Genomic DNA, 15,291 nt, shown 5'->3' with positions numbered 1-15,291 from the left:
ATATTTTTTATTGCACCATCTGATGCTCTTTCATATTATTTACAAAAAAGTATTAACCTATTTATGTAAAAAAAATTATTACTTTAGGAGATATTTTAATTTTTATGTCTATTTACAAAGCACAAATATCATTCATATCATGTATCAAAGGTTCAAGAACTGACCGCAAGTGACTGTTATCAACGTTTAGAATTTTGTAATTTGGCTCTCACTCAAAGAGACAACTTTTTCAGCAATGTTATGTTCACGGACGAAGCAACGTTTATGAAAAATGAATCAATGAATTTAAGAAATGCTCATTATTGGTCAACGGAAAATTCTCATTGGTTTAGACAAATGGATAATCAACATCGATGGAGTGTAAATGTTTGGATGAGCATACTCAGCGATAAACTTATTGGTCCATACTTTATCAAAGGATCACTAACCGGACCAAAATATGCAAATTTTTGATCAAACACTCTACGGACATTTTTAGACTATTTATCATCGCATAAACGACAAATAATGTGGATAAAACAGGATGGTTGACCTGGTCATTATTCAAGAATAGCAAGGGATACATTAAATCAAATGTTCCCAAATCGTTGGATAGGACGGAGTGGGCCCATTCATTTTCCGGTTAGATCACCAGATCTAACGCCCCTCGACTTTTTCTTATGGGGCTACTTAAAAAATAAAGTTTACGCTGAGCCTCCCACTACAATGGCCGATATGAGGGATCGTATCGTCAATGAATGCAAGAAAATAACATCAGATACATTAAGAAACATTAATGAGTCATTAATTTCTCGTTTCAGAAAGTGTTCTGATGCAAATGATCGCCACATTGAACCTTTTTGGAAAATAGACATAAAAATTAAAATATCTCCTAAAGTAATAATTTTTTTTACATAAATAGGTTAATACTTTTTTGTAAATAATATGAAAGAGCATCAGATGATGCAATAAAAAATATGTGATTCCGTTTAAAAAAACATTAATGACCTTTGTATGTCCTTTACACGTCCACCCACAAAAAAAAACGTATTATCAGTATGAACCCCTTTTAAAGCCATTCATCAACTCCATGTGAAAGCATTGTCTGCTACGCATAATAATAATAACGTAAATCTAGATGGTAAAATGTGGTGACCTACCCCTGTATATAAAATGATTAATAATACGAATAAATTATTTATAATGAATATTTTGTATATAAATAATAATAATTTAAAATTTATATTTTGAAATAATTATTAACATCGATATTAAATCTTTTTTTTTTGTACTACTACGTTGTACAAGATAACGTTTGTACTTTGATTACTTTTTGTACTACGTTGATTTGAAAAGAAAAAATTTGAAAGGAAAAAAATTATTTTAATTATTAATTTTTAAAAATAAATTTCCTTCGTTCACAATTTTGCGAATTTAAAAGTTGAGATGACAAAAGAACATCGAATTATTTTATGTATTTTTTTTCTATTTTTTTTTTTTTTTTTTAAATTTTTATCCAACACAACAACTGTCGACTTATCGAGGATAATTCGTAGAGGGAAATTATTGAAATAATTTAATTATTTAATATTAACAAAATTTAATACGTTCGTCCGATTCGATGAAAATCAAAATTTATATTTTTATTTTTATTATTATTATTATTAATTAGGAATTCGAAAGTTCATTACCGCAAATACTAAAACCCGCCATTGTTCTCGTTCGTCAGCGTGACCCCCCTCCATTCGCGTTCATCGTTGCCTACTTTTTGAAGTTAAAAAAAAAAAACAAAAAAAAATATAACAAATAAATTAAAAAATGCAAAAATTAGAAAAAAAAATATGGAAAACTAATTAAAAATTAATTATTACTAATTTAAACGATTCATTATCATTATCATTATCATTATTATTATTATTATTATTGTTATTATTAAAAAAATTAAGTGTATTTATTTAGTGTATTTATTATTATTATTAAATTTATGATTTTAATATTTATTTATATATATATATATTTTTTTTTTAATCGAATTCGGACAAACTATTTTGATGAATGAAAAAAAAAAAAATAAAAATAACAAAAAAAAAAATAAAAAATAAAAATTGAAAAACGAACATAAGCATAATGACAATAATTAAAATATTGAACGATTCATACCTTCAGCACAGGATGCAAGATGTTTGCCGTTGCTGGAAAAGCTCATATTAAAGACGTTACTGGTATGGCCCTTTAAAGTACCAGAAAGCCATGAATGAGAAAATTCTTGTTGAACCTCACGACGCTTTTTACTTTTCATACGCTTGTTGACATTGTTGGCAGACGTCGAAGGTCCATCAAGTGTATTAACATCTTCACGGATGTTTTCATTATAAGGATCTGTAAAAGAAAAAAAAGGAACGAGAAAATAAAAATCATTTGTATATTAGAATTATTTATGAGAAAATTTATTATTACATAACCCGGTATATAATATTAATTTTATTGAATATTTGTAAGTTTATAGAAATTAATTTTTCAACACCCGTTATAGATGATTGAATCAAAATAATTCGTATAGACGCGAAAAAAGAAATATCCCGTAAATATGGCCGCCTATGTTGAAGTTTACTTTTCTTTGTGGGAGGCAGAGGGGAGGAGAGTAGACCCTAACAGGAAACCGGTCTTAGAAATATCCACTGTTCGGATACTCTATTATGTTCTTATCCTTTTCTACCATTCACAGTTTCTAAAATCCACCTTTCTCCTCCTACATCCGCCATTTTTAATTCTCGAACCATCTTGTGTCGGATGATGATAAACAATCTGTATTTCTTATCAAATCCCGATGAATTTTTTTTTAAACGTTTTTATCCTTTTTATAAATATTACAAAGTTCGAAAAATTCTTTTTTGCAATTATTAATTTATTTCAATTTAAACAAAAAATTACAAATATAAATTTTCAAACGTCATATCAAAAATGTTCCCATCAATTCTTTAAAATTTCGTAAATTTATTTTTTCCATTAAACGATAAATCCTTTAGTTACAGTATGTACGAGAAAAACCCATTTATTTCCCATCCATTAGAATTTTTATTAAAAAAAAAAGGAAACTGAGTTTCAGGTAGCAGTTTGAATGTCACAGCAGGACGTCAATTAGGGGAGAATTAGGGGGAAGAAAATTCTTTAGGAACTCACTATTTGAGAAAATTTTACTTTCCGAATTTTGAAAATAAAGTGTATCTGTGTATCTGTGTGTATGTGTAGGAATATATACAGTACGTATGTAAACCTTGCATCAAGGGTTCTGTCAGAGATTTGACAACTACGTATTGATTCAATAGGAAATTTCCATGCAAGATGAAAAGAAAAATTCTTTATCTACGTTATGAAATAAACAAAAAGATTCTTAGGAGAAATTTTTTCTGTATATAAAAATATCAAAAATACGGATAGACCTGTAAAAAAGAAAATAATGTCAGAATCCGTATATTTATGGTTTTATTAGGGGGAATGAGTTTGGATCAAATATCAAATACTTTTGTCTACGTTAGAAAAATAAAATAAAAATTCACGTACATGTAAAAGAATTTTCTACAGGTAGTAAAAAAAGATACACATACACACATATATGAATAAAGGAAATTTTTGTTAGAATTTGAAAGTTTTCGACGTATACATATTTTGGAATGGTTACATGGAAAGCAAATAGTTTCCCCTGTTATAAAATCAAATGAAAATTACGAAGGAAAGTATTTTTGATGAATAGAAAAATAAAATAGGAAAATAAAAATGAAAATACAGTAGTGCCGTTTCGGTAGTTTCGATTGATGTCATTGTTCTCTTAGGTTAGGTTAAAACAAGTATTTCTGAGGACATTTCCTGTCCTTTTATATACGTATAATATTTTAAAATAAAGGGACGAGTATTTTTATGTTAGGTTTGAAATAAATTTAAAGAATTTGATAGCCGTAATAATCTGATTTAGAATTTAAAGATTTATGGCATGCATTAAAAAAAAGGGGGGTTTACATCGAAAGAAAAAAGTTTTTATATAAAGTAAAATAAAAATTTTACGAATGAAAGTATTTTTTACAGACAGTAAAATAAGACACGTATATAAAAAAATATTAATATTCCGACGGTAAAAATTCTAAATTCTGGAATAGTTAGATTGAAGACAAATAATTTACTACTTTCAATGACAACGTTAAACAGAAAAATGCTTGAAATATGAAAATATTGTTAAATCATAAATATTTCTCTTTTTTTCTCATTTGTTTAAACAATATAATAATTTAATTGTTAGTTTAAATATTATATAATTATTGTGAATAAACGAAGTCAAAGTATAAAGTGTCAAATTGATTTTAAATACCATTTAACATGAGCGTACTACAAAAAGTCAAAAAAAAAAATAACCGTTGAATTATTAAATTATATATTAACAATTTAACTGTAAATTAAAACAAATATATACATATATGTAAAACAAAATTCGACGAATGATTAACGATAAATAAAAAAAAATTATATTTTACTCTTAACCGCCTTTTTGACTTATTCCCGTGTCACGAACACAAGTGTACAAAAAAAAAACAACTATTAAATTATTAAATAATATATTAACAATTTAAATGTAAATTGAATCGAATATATATGTAGAAAAAAAAGAAATACGAAAAATGATTAACAATAAATAAAGAAAAAAAAATTATATTTTACTTTTAACTGATACCATGACACATTCCAAGTCACATGAAATTGTTACTACAGTTTATTTTTCAATAAATATATAATATTTATTATTAATGCAAATGTTAATAATAAATTGAATATTACTTACGACTATCCTTTATCAGGGATTTTTCTACAGCATTAGAATCACTCGACATTGTATATGAACGATAATAAAACGTTACACATAAAAAAAGATACAAATTTGTATGAATAAAATAAAATTTCACAAAATTTGACAGTCTACGTGTGTACTCTGCAACGGTTGCTGTTATATTAAAGTTTTTACTAGCAGCGACCTTTCATCCCCAAAAAATGGATTTAAAGGACTTCAGAATTAACCAATGAAAACGTTCCAACGTCCTTTACAACAACGCCATCTCTTTTTGGCGGGACTAAGACTTAACCTTAGTTCCACCATTACGCAAATGTTTTTTAATCTTTTTTTTACCATCATAGGTAAAAAAAAGGTTAATTTATGATTGGATATTAATTTGATATAAATTTTATTAAAAAAAAGGAAAATTAAAGTAAAAAACAAGAGGCATCTCATTTGAATGAGACCGTAACAGGTGTTTTTCAAATTGACCAATGAAAACCTTTCAATCGCTCCTCCAGCGCCAGAGTATTTTTTGTAGGAATTAAAATTCTAACTACGTCATATCATTGGATAAATATTTTTTAACGTTTTTTTATTATAAAAAATAATAACGAAGGGAGAATAAATTATTCATAATTGTATAAAAATTTGATATCATTTTTTAAATAATTATTTAATATTATTTATCCGGATTTTATCATTATCCGACACAAGATGATTCCAAAATTAAACATGGCGGATGTAGGAGGAAAAAAGTGGATTTTAGAAATTGTGGATGGTAGAAAAGGATAAGAACATAATACAGTATCCGAATAGAGGATATTTCTAATACCGGTATTTTGTTAGGGTCTACTCCCTCCCCTCTGCCTCCCACAATGAAAAGTAAACTTCAACATACGCGGCCATATTTACGGGATATTTTTTTTTAATTTTTTTCTTTTGTTTCTATACGAATTTTTTGTTATTAAATATAATGAACATTTTTATGAATATTTTACTTGATTTTTATTTTTTTGAAAAAAACAATTTTAATAAACATATGATAACTATAAAATAATAATTCGTAAAGAAATCTTACAATAGAAAATAAATATTAGTAATTTTTGATTTTTAACGCTTATTTTTGATAATTTTTTCTTTGCTGTTGAAAATATTTAATTTCAATGTAAATATTCTAGCATTTAGAATTTTTCCGTCGGAATATTAATATCTTTTTATATACGTGTTTTATTTTACTGTCTGTAAAAAATACTTTCATTCGTAAATTTTTATTTTACTTTGTAACGTATTAAAAACTTTTTTCTTTCGATGTAAACCCCCCTTTTTTTTTTAATGCATGCCATAAATCTTTAAATTCTAAATCAGATTGTTACAGCTGTCAAATTCTTTAAAATTATTTCAAACCTAACATCCAAATACTCGTCCCTTTATTTCAAAATATTATACGTATATAAAAGGACAGGAAATGTCCTCAGAAATACTTGTTTTAACCTACCCTAAGAGAACAATGACATCAATCGAAACTACCAAAACGGCACTACTGTATTTTCATTTTTATTTTCCTATTTTATTTTTCTATTCATCAAAAATACTTTCCTTCGTAATTTTCATTTGATTTTATAACAGGGGAAACTATTTGCTTTCCATGTAACCATTCCAAAATATGTATACGTCGAAAACTTTCAAATTCTAACAAAAATTTCCTTTATTCATATATGTGTGTATGTGTATCTTATTTTACTACCTGTAGAAAATTCTTTTACATGTACGTGAATTTTTATTTTATTTTTCTAACGTAGACAAAAGTATTTGATATTTGATCCAAACTCACTCCCCCTAATAAAACCATAAATATACGGATTCTGACATTATTTTCTTTTTTACAGGTCTATCCGTATTTTTGATATTTTTATATACAGAAAAAATTTCTCCTAAGAATCTTTTTATTTATTTCGTAACGTAGATAAAGAATTTTTCTTTTCATCTTGCATGGAAATTTCCTATTGCATCAATACGTAGTTGTCAAATCTCTGACAGAACCCTTGATGCAAGGTTTACATACGTACTGTATATATTCCTACACATACACACAGATACACAGATTCACTTTATTTTCCAAATTCGGAAAGTAAAATTTTCTTAAATAGTGAGTTCCTAAAGAATTTTCTTCCCCCTAATTCCCCCCTAATTGACGTCCTGCTGTGACATTCAAACTGCTACCTGAAACTCAGTTTCCTTTTTTTTTTAATAAAAATTCTAATGGATGGGAAATAAATTGGTTTTTCTCGTACATACTGTAACTACAGGATATATCGTTTAATGGAAAAAATAAATTAACGAAATTTTAAAGAATTGATGGGAACATTTTTGATATGACGCTTGAAAATTTATATTTGTAATTTTTTGTTTAAATTGAAATAAATTAATAATTGAAAAAAAGAATTTTTCGAACTTTGTAATATTTATAAAAAGGATAAAAACGTTTAAAAAAAAATTCATCGGGATTTGATAAGAAATACAGATTGTTTATCATCATCCGACACATGATGGTTCCAGAATTAAAAATGGCGGATGTAGGAGGAGAAAAGTGGATATTAGAAACTGTGAATAGTAGAAAAGTATAAGAACATAAAGAGTATCCAAACAGGGGATACTTCTAATACCGGTATCTTGTAAGGGTCTACTACCCTCCCCTCTGTGTAATTAATTTTATAATAATTATTATTATTATCACTATCTGATAATTATAAATAAATGAGTAATAGATTTTGATTAAATGAAATTAATGTTAATAGTCTATATTATAATTATTGTTAAGTTAAAATAATTAGGTTATTAAAAATAAAAATGTAACAGAAATAGAATTGACAGGAATAGGGGTTTTCATTTGGGCCAGTATAAGAAAGTTGAAAAGAGATAGAAATAAAAACATTAAATCTTAGGTTAATATGTTAGGTTACACAATTAAGGTTAAAACAAAAACGTTAGAAGTAGGGATAAGAGTAGGGGTTTCATTTGAACCAACCATAATTGAGTGAATAATAGATAGAAGTAGTAAACTTTCACATGATTGGGAAAAGGTAATAACATTTGAAGGTTTTTCTACCTTTTTTTTTTCAAGATATACAGTAGGTATCTTGTTATTGGTAGATTAGTGCCAAGAAGATACTATAAATAGGAATGGTTATGAGGTAAGAAGTTCAGTTAATAAGAAAATCTTGTAAGAAACAATAATATTCCTTTACATAGTGAGAATACAAATTGTGTATCAGTGAATATGAATATCTCCTGTTCAAAAAAAAAAAAGTTCTTCGAGAAAAGAAAAAAAGAAAGGCAAAGAGAAAAATAAAGAGATAAATAGGGACTGTAATCCAAAAAGTTGAATACGTTCACTTTTATGAAGTAGATATATTCAAGTACAGATCTTAAAACGTTGTTTTAGGTTAAAAATTGTCTCTTTAAAGTTGTCTCCTTTAAAAAAGAACAAGATGTCCTAAACATAACATCATGAAACATTAAACTAATCAGTTTAATCTCAATGAAGAATTGTAAAAGGTATGTACAATGTTTTTTCTATCATTTTCATTATATTTAACTCGACATATAAGAAGATATTTTTTTTCTAACCTCAACTTTTCTTTTGTTCTTTTTTTTTTTGTTTTTCTTCTTTTTTTTTTTCATGCTTTTGTCATATGTGTTCTTCATTTTAAATAAGTTAAAATGTAAAACTATTGAGTGTTATTAAAAGTGTTATTATAATATTAATTAATTATATATATATAGTAAAATTAAAATAGTTGAATAACTCGAGTTGATATAAAAAAATAAACCAAAAAATAAAATAAAATAAAATAAAATGTAGAAATTTTACTAAGATTTAATTTGTTATTTTATGTACATTGTTTGTTAATTACAGAAGTAAATATTTAACAGAGGTAGACAGTCGATGAAATTATTTGATAAGACTTAGAAGATGCTATATGACCAAACCATTAAGGGAAGTTTAGTGTTTGGAAAACTTCAAAGATGAATAATCTTACAAATACGTCGGTGTGGCAAGAGAAGTCAGTAGAATTTTGTAAAGAGAAGCAAGAATACAAAAAAAAAAAACAAATGTGGGACAGTCCTCGGAAAAAACGGATAAAATCGCGTTTATAAAACCGAGTTATTCGAGCACAGATTCGAAGATGAAATGTTTTCCGATACTTAAATTTAAAAAAAATGTTATAAATGTTATCGCAACAAAAAAAAAAAAAAAGCTTTCGAATGAAAAAAAGGTTAAGGCGAACAACAAAAATAATAACCAGAAAAACAAAACTGAAGGAGCCTTGCTACATGGCGCGTCCCTCCTACAGGGTCTCTGAGTTATTCGAGCACAGATTCGAAGATGAAATGTTTTCTGATACGTAAATTAAAAAAAAGTATTATAAAAGTTATCGCAACAAAAAAAAAAAAAAAGCTTTCGAATGAAAAAAAGGTTAAGGCGAACAACAAAAATAATAAGCAGAAAAACAAAACTGAAGGAGCCTTGCTACATGGCGCGTCCCTCCTACAGGGTCTCTGAGTTATTCGAGCACAGATTCGAAGATAAAATGTTTTCTGATACGTAAATTAAAAAAAAGTGTTATAAAAGTTATCGCCAGGTTCGCAACAAAAAAAAAAAGCTTTCGAATGAAAAAAAGGTTAAGGCGAACAACAAAAATAATAACCAGAAAAACAAAACTGAAGGAGCCTTGCTACATGGCGCGTCCCTCCTATAGGGTCTCTAAGTTATTCGAGCACAGATTCGAAGATAAAATGTTTTCTGATACGTAAATTAAAAAAAAGTATTATAAAAGTTATCGCAACAAAAAAAAAAAAAAGCTTTCGAATGAAAAAAAGGTTAAGGCGAACAACAAAAATAATAAGCAGAAAAACAAAACTGAAGGAGCCTTGCTACATGGCGCGTCCCTCCTACAGGGTCTCTGAGTTATTCGAGCACAGATTCGAAGATAAAATGTTTTCTGATACGTAAATTAAAAAAAAGTGTTATAAAAGTTATCGCCAGGTTCGCAACAAAAAAAAAAAAGCTTTCCAATGAAAAAAAGGTTAAGGCGAACAACAAAAATAATAACCAGAAAAACAAAACTGAAGGAGCCTTGCTACATGGCGCGTCCCTCCTACAGGATCTCTACGTAAATCAAAGTCCGCGGTCAAATAGTTTTTTATTCGTGAGTAAAAATTGACAAAACCTTACCGACAGATCTGGCCAAATCAATGAGTAAAAATATCAAGAATGCTACCATGACTTTCGAAATTATTGAAAATATTATATGCTGAGACCATTTTGATCGGTCATGGTTTGGAGAATGATTTGAGGATTTTAAAAATTATACATTATAATGTAATTGATACATCATTATTATTACTTTACAAAAGCGATTTACCGTACTGATATAAAATTCAAGATTTGGCCAAATACTTTTAAAAACGGGAGATTCAATCGGGAGTCCACTCCTCCGTTGAGGATGCTGCCACATTTATAAATTTGTTATTGTACCGGCTTTACCACGACGGTTTTAATGGGGATGTAATAGAGAATACAGAAAAAAAAATAAAAGAAATAAAAATCACAAACGAAAATTCTAAAGAAAAATTAATAGAAATTAAAATTATAAAAATGAGGAGGATGCATCAAAAAAGGAGAATAAATTAAAAATTGTAAAATAACATAGAAATTTTTTTAACCACATTCTCAACATGCATAAATTATTCTTTAATTTATTCGAAAATTTGACCAAAAAATGGTTTTGCAAAGTTGTTAATGTCTTATGAAGTGATTTGATTAAATATTTAACATCAACATCAACAACAACGACATTTTAGAAAAATTGGCAAATAGAAAATGTCGCCACATCAATGGATTTATTATTGTATCGTCTTTATCACGAAGATTTTAAATAATATGTTATTGAAAACGAAACCAAAAAGATAAATGAAATAGCAAAAAAAAAAAATAAATGAAAATCAAATAGAAAAATTAAAAGAAATAAAAATTTAAAAAAAAAGAGAAGAAGGAAAATAAATTAAAAATAGTTATATAAATTTTCACATTTCACATTTCACATTTCAACATTCTCAACAAAGGACAAAAAAGATTTTAAAATTATTAAAATAACTAAAATCCACTTTCTGAGATATATATATATATATATAAAAGTATGAAATATACAGTAGTATTGTATATTATAGTAAATATTAAATGTCTATTTTGTTAGGATATTTTTCTGTTTTCTCGTATTGGTCTGTAAAACAATTGTTTATTTATACATCCGAAATTTTCATACAAAACAATTGTAATTGAATTCATATTTATAAAACGATTCAGAATAATGATATAAAGTATTAAGAATTTAACTATAAGTATCGTTAATGTCTACCAAGAGAAATGAATATTGTGATATTTATTAACTTTTATATTAATATTAATTAATTAATTATAATAGTTAATTGTAGTATTACAATAATAGTAAATAGGTTAGTTTGTAAATAAATTTTGATCAATTTTATATACTAACAAGTATTTTACAACCTTTATTGTGAAGTATGTTGTTGTTTTGACTTTATTACATTGTATAGAATCATGACAACAAAAACTAAATATGTAAATAATATATTTTTCATATTAATTTTATTGGATTGTATAGAATCATGACAAAAAAATTCCAAATATTTAAATAATACAATTTTTATATTAAATATTGATTTTTTAAACAAAATATTTTTCTTCTTTCTAAATTCTGATTTCTATCCCAGATTTCATATTCTCCTATTTGAAACATACTTTCCTTAAAATTAGTTGAATAAAAATTCTTCAACAATTTCAAACCAAAAAAAGGGTATAAAATATAGAACAATAATTAAATAAATATTAAATATACTTTTCAAAGAAATTAATTTATTAATTACATCAAAATAATTTCATATCAAAGTGTGTTTAGAAAAAACAACTAATTAATTTAAGTTAAACGAAATTAATGTAAAAAATAATTATACAGTTAATGTTAGATTACAGCTAATGTTATATTTATATAATGTTAATATCATGTTAGTGATGAAAATCATATATATATATATATATATATATATATATATATATAACATGAAAAATGTTAGTATCATTTAAATTATTTTAGGTTTATTTTTTTTTTAATCTAGATTTTGTATTTTTTCCCCTTTTTTTTCTCGTTTCACCATCATCATCTTCTTCTTCTTTCTCTTCTTGTTTCGCGATAAATATAAAAATATAAATATAAGTATACAGGATGGGTCACCACATTTTACCATCTAGATTTACGTTATTATTATTACGCGTAGCAGACAATGCTTTCACATGGAGTTGATGAATGGCTTTAAAAGGGGTTCATACTGATAGTACGTTTTTTTTTGTGGGTGGACGTGTAAAGGACATATGAAGTTCATTAATGTTTTTTTATACGGAATCATATATTTTTTACTGCATCATCTGATGCTCTTTCATATTATTTACAAAAAAGTATTAACCTATTTATGTAAAAAAAATTTTTTACTTTAGGAGATATTTTAATTTTTATGTCTATTTACAAAAAAGGTTCAATGTGGCGATCATTTGCATCAGAACACTTTCTGAAACGAGAAATTAATGACTCATTAACGTTTCTTAATATATCTGATGTTATTTTCTTGCATTCATTGACGATACGATCCCTCATATGGGCCATTGTAGTCGGAGGCTCAGCGTAAACTTTATTTTTTAAGTAGCCCCATAAGAAAAAGTCGAGGAGCGTTAGATCTGGTGATCTAACCGGAAAATGAATGGGCCCACCCCGTCCTATCCAACGATTTGGGAACATTTGATTTAATGTATCCCTTGCTATTCTTGAATAATGACCAGGGCAACCATCCTATTTTATCCACATTATTTGTCGTCTATGCGATGATAAATAGTCTAAAAATGTCCGTAGAGTGTTTGATAAAAAATTTGCATATTTTTGTCCGGTTAGTGATCCTTTGATCAAATATGGACCAATAAGTTTATCGCTGAGTATGCTCATCCAAACATTTACACTCCATCGATGTTGATTATCCATTTGTCTAAACCAATGAGAATTTTCTGTTGGCCAATAATGGGCATTTCTTAAATTCATTGATTCATTTTTTATAAACGTTGCTTCTTCCGTGAATATAACATTGCTGAAAAAGTTGTCCCTTTGAGTGAGAGCTAAATTACAAAATTCTAAACGTTGATAACAGTCACTTGCGGTCAGTTCTTGAACCTTTGATATATGATATGAATGGTATTTGTGCTTTGTAAATAGACATAAAAATTAAAATATCTCCTAAAGTAATAATTTTTTTTACATAAATAGGTTAATACTTTTTTATAAATAATATGAAAGAGCATCAGATGATGCAATAAAAAATATATGATTCCGTTTAAAAAAACATTAATGACTTTCATATATCCTTTACGCGTCCACCTACAAAAAAAAAAACGTACTATCAGTATGAACCCCTTTTAAAGCCATTCAACTCCATGTGAAAGCATTGTCTGCTACGCGTAATAATAATAACGTAAATCTAGATGGTAAAATGTGCTGACCCACCCTGTATATATTTTCAATATATTTTATCAGTAGGGTTAAACTAGGTGTACATTAATCTCACACTTCTATACCCTTCTAATATACACTTCTAAACCCAATCTTACATATATATGTAAGGGACGGTTATTCTCTTTCTGTGTAAACCAAATTGTATTGCTATAAACAGAAGTCATTTTATTTAATATGATATGTACAAAATTAATTATTAACCCTTAACGGTCGTAAATCATCTCTTCCGTGACAACAGTCTTTACTACTGCGATCGCACGTCACCTCTTCCGTGACAATAGTACTTTATAGCTGCGGTCGTATGCACGTCACGTGACAGACAGGTGACAACGATTGAACTAGTCAAAATTGCAACAGAAAACAATTTATTCATGTTGAAAAATGTTTCCAAAAATATCATACGTTAAAAATATATAAATAATTATATTAAACTTATATATTTGTAATACACTTTCACAAAATAAAGAAATTTCTAACAAAAATGGTTTTTTGATTAAAAGATTTTTCGCATTTTGTACCGAAACTAGCTACAATCTAATGAGACTCACGTATGAAAAAAAAAGCTAACGACCGGTAAGGGTTAATTATTAGTTATCTATAAACAAAAGAAACGACAGTTTAGGTTTACTCTATTTATCACTATTATATTTAAATCATGAACTACTAATCTGTCTTATATTTCTTCTTCTTTTTTTTACTAATCCTTTTTCTTATACTGAGCTCGTTCTTCTTCTCGTCTTTGTTTCTTAGTTCATCAATCTAACAACTTTATTATAGGAGGTGCGCTGATCTAATAAAACGTAGGGATCCTCTAGGAGGGATGCGCCATGTACATTGCTGGGGGACCGGAACTCGATTTTGCGCGCGAATGATTCAAACATTGAAATAATTATGAAATAATGAATTGCATCAAATACAGACAAAAAAAAATGAACTATATTTAATGATAATTAAAAATTTATATTAAAATAGAATAGTTTACACGAAAAAATTATTATAAATTCAAGCGGTCTCCCAAAATTTTTAGCCACTGGCGTATGAGCTGAATATGAATGGCGCATCCCTCCTACAGGATCCCTAATAAAACACGGCAAATTGAAATTAAATAAAGTATACTTTTTTTACATAAATATTTGTTTCTATCTATGGCTATCGCATTTAGCATTCTATCTTAATTAAAACAATTTGGTAAGTGATAGTTCTTATCAGCTACCCCCATCCCAAGGTCATACCAGTGTCCTTTGATATATATATGATAACAATATTATAATAAATAAATCCTACAATTATCTTACTCTTGATACTCTGCATTAGTCTCATTTTTTTGAAACTTAGTTTCTTCAAGGTTTCATTTCTTACATGTGTGATCTTCATACACACACATGATATTTTTTAATAATATTAATCTTATATATATATATAATGATATTAAAATAATTGAATAATTAGCGTGTGTAGAAAATAAAGAAAGAAAAAAAACATGAAAATAGGATAGTAAATAAAAATAAAATAAAATGTACAAATTTTGATATAAAATTTATTTTAATTACATATACAGAAGTAAATAAAATATAAGTTCATAGTAAATCAAATTAATTCATTAGATGAATTCAAACAATGTTCAGTGCACAAGCATTTTCAAATACTGAATCATTAATATGAAATAAATATATATGGACAGTTTATATTGAAAGTGGTTGTAAGTCCATTTTCTATTATTTCTAATAAATTAAAGGTTCGCATATTTCTAAATACAAAAATATCAGGTAATTATATTCAATATGGCAATGTGCTTATTTACTTATCGACATTTAATTTGATCATGTAAATTGGTTTTAAGCGAATGTAACTAAGGTAATG

General features: G+C 26.8%; 1 protein-coding gene across 5 annotated transcripts in view; it reads right to left on the bottom strand.

Moving 5' to 3' along the window:
- LOC107067262 (transducin beta-like protein 2) overlaps positions 1-15,291 on the bottom strand; it is a 70,110-nt gene that overhangs the window by 18,048 nt on the left and 36,771 nt on the right. For all 5 annotated transcript variants that reach the window (XM_015322601.2, XM_089174011.1, XM_089174010.1 and 2 more), the window contains one exon: positions 2,140-2,358. In XM_015322601.2, the coding sequence (XP_015178087.2) occupies positions 2,140-2,358 (219 nt within the window). The remainder of the gene's footprint in view (positions 1-2,139; positions 2,359-15,291) is intronic.

The sequence above is a fragment of the Polistes dominula genome, unplaced genomic scaffold (assembly GCF_049000335.1).
Source record: "Polistes dominula isolate Pdom_NZ unplaced genomic scaffold, Pdom_raw_medaka contig_75, whole genome shotgun sequence".
Classification (NCBI taxonomy): domain Eukaryota; kingdom Metazoa; phylum Arthropoda; class Insecta; order Hymenoptera; family Vespidae; genus Polistes; species Polistes dominula.
This window is presented reverse-complemented; position numbering and strand designations above follow the sequence as displayed.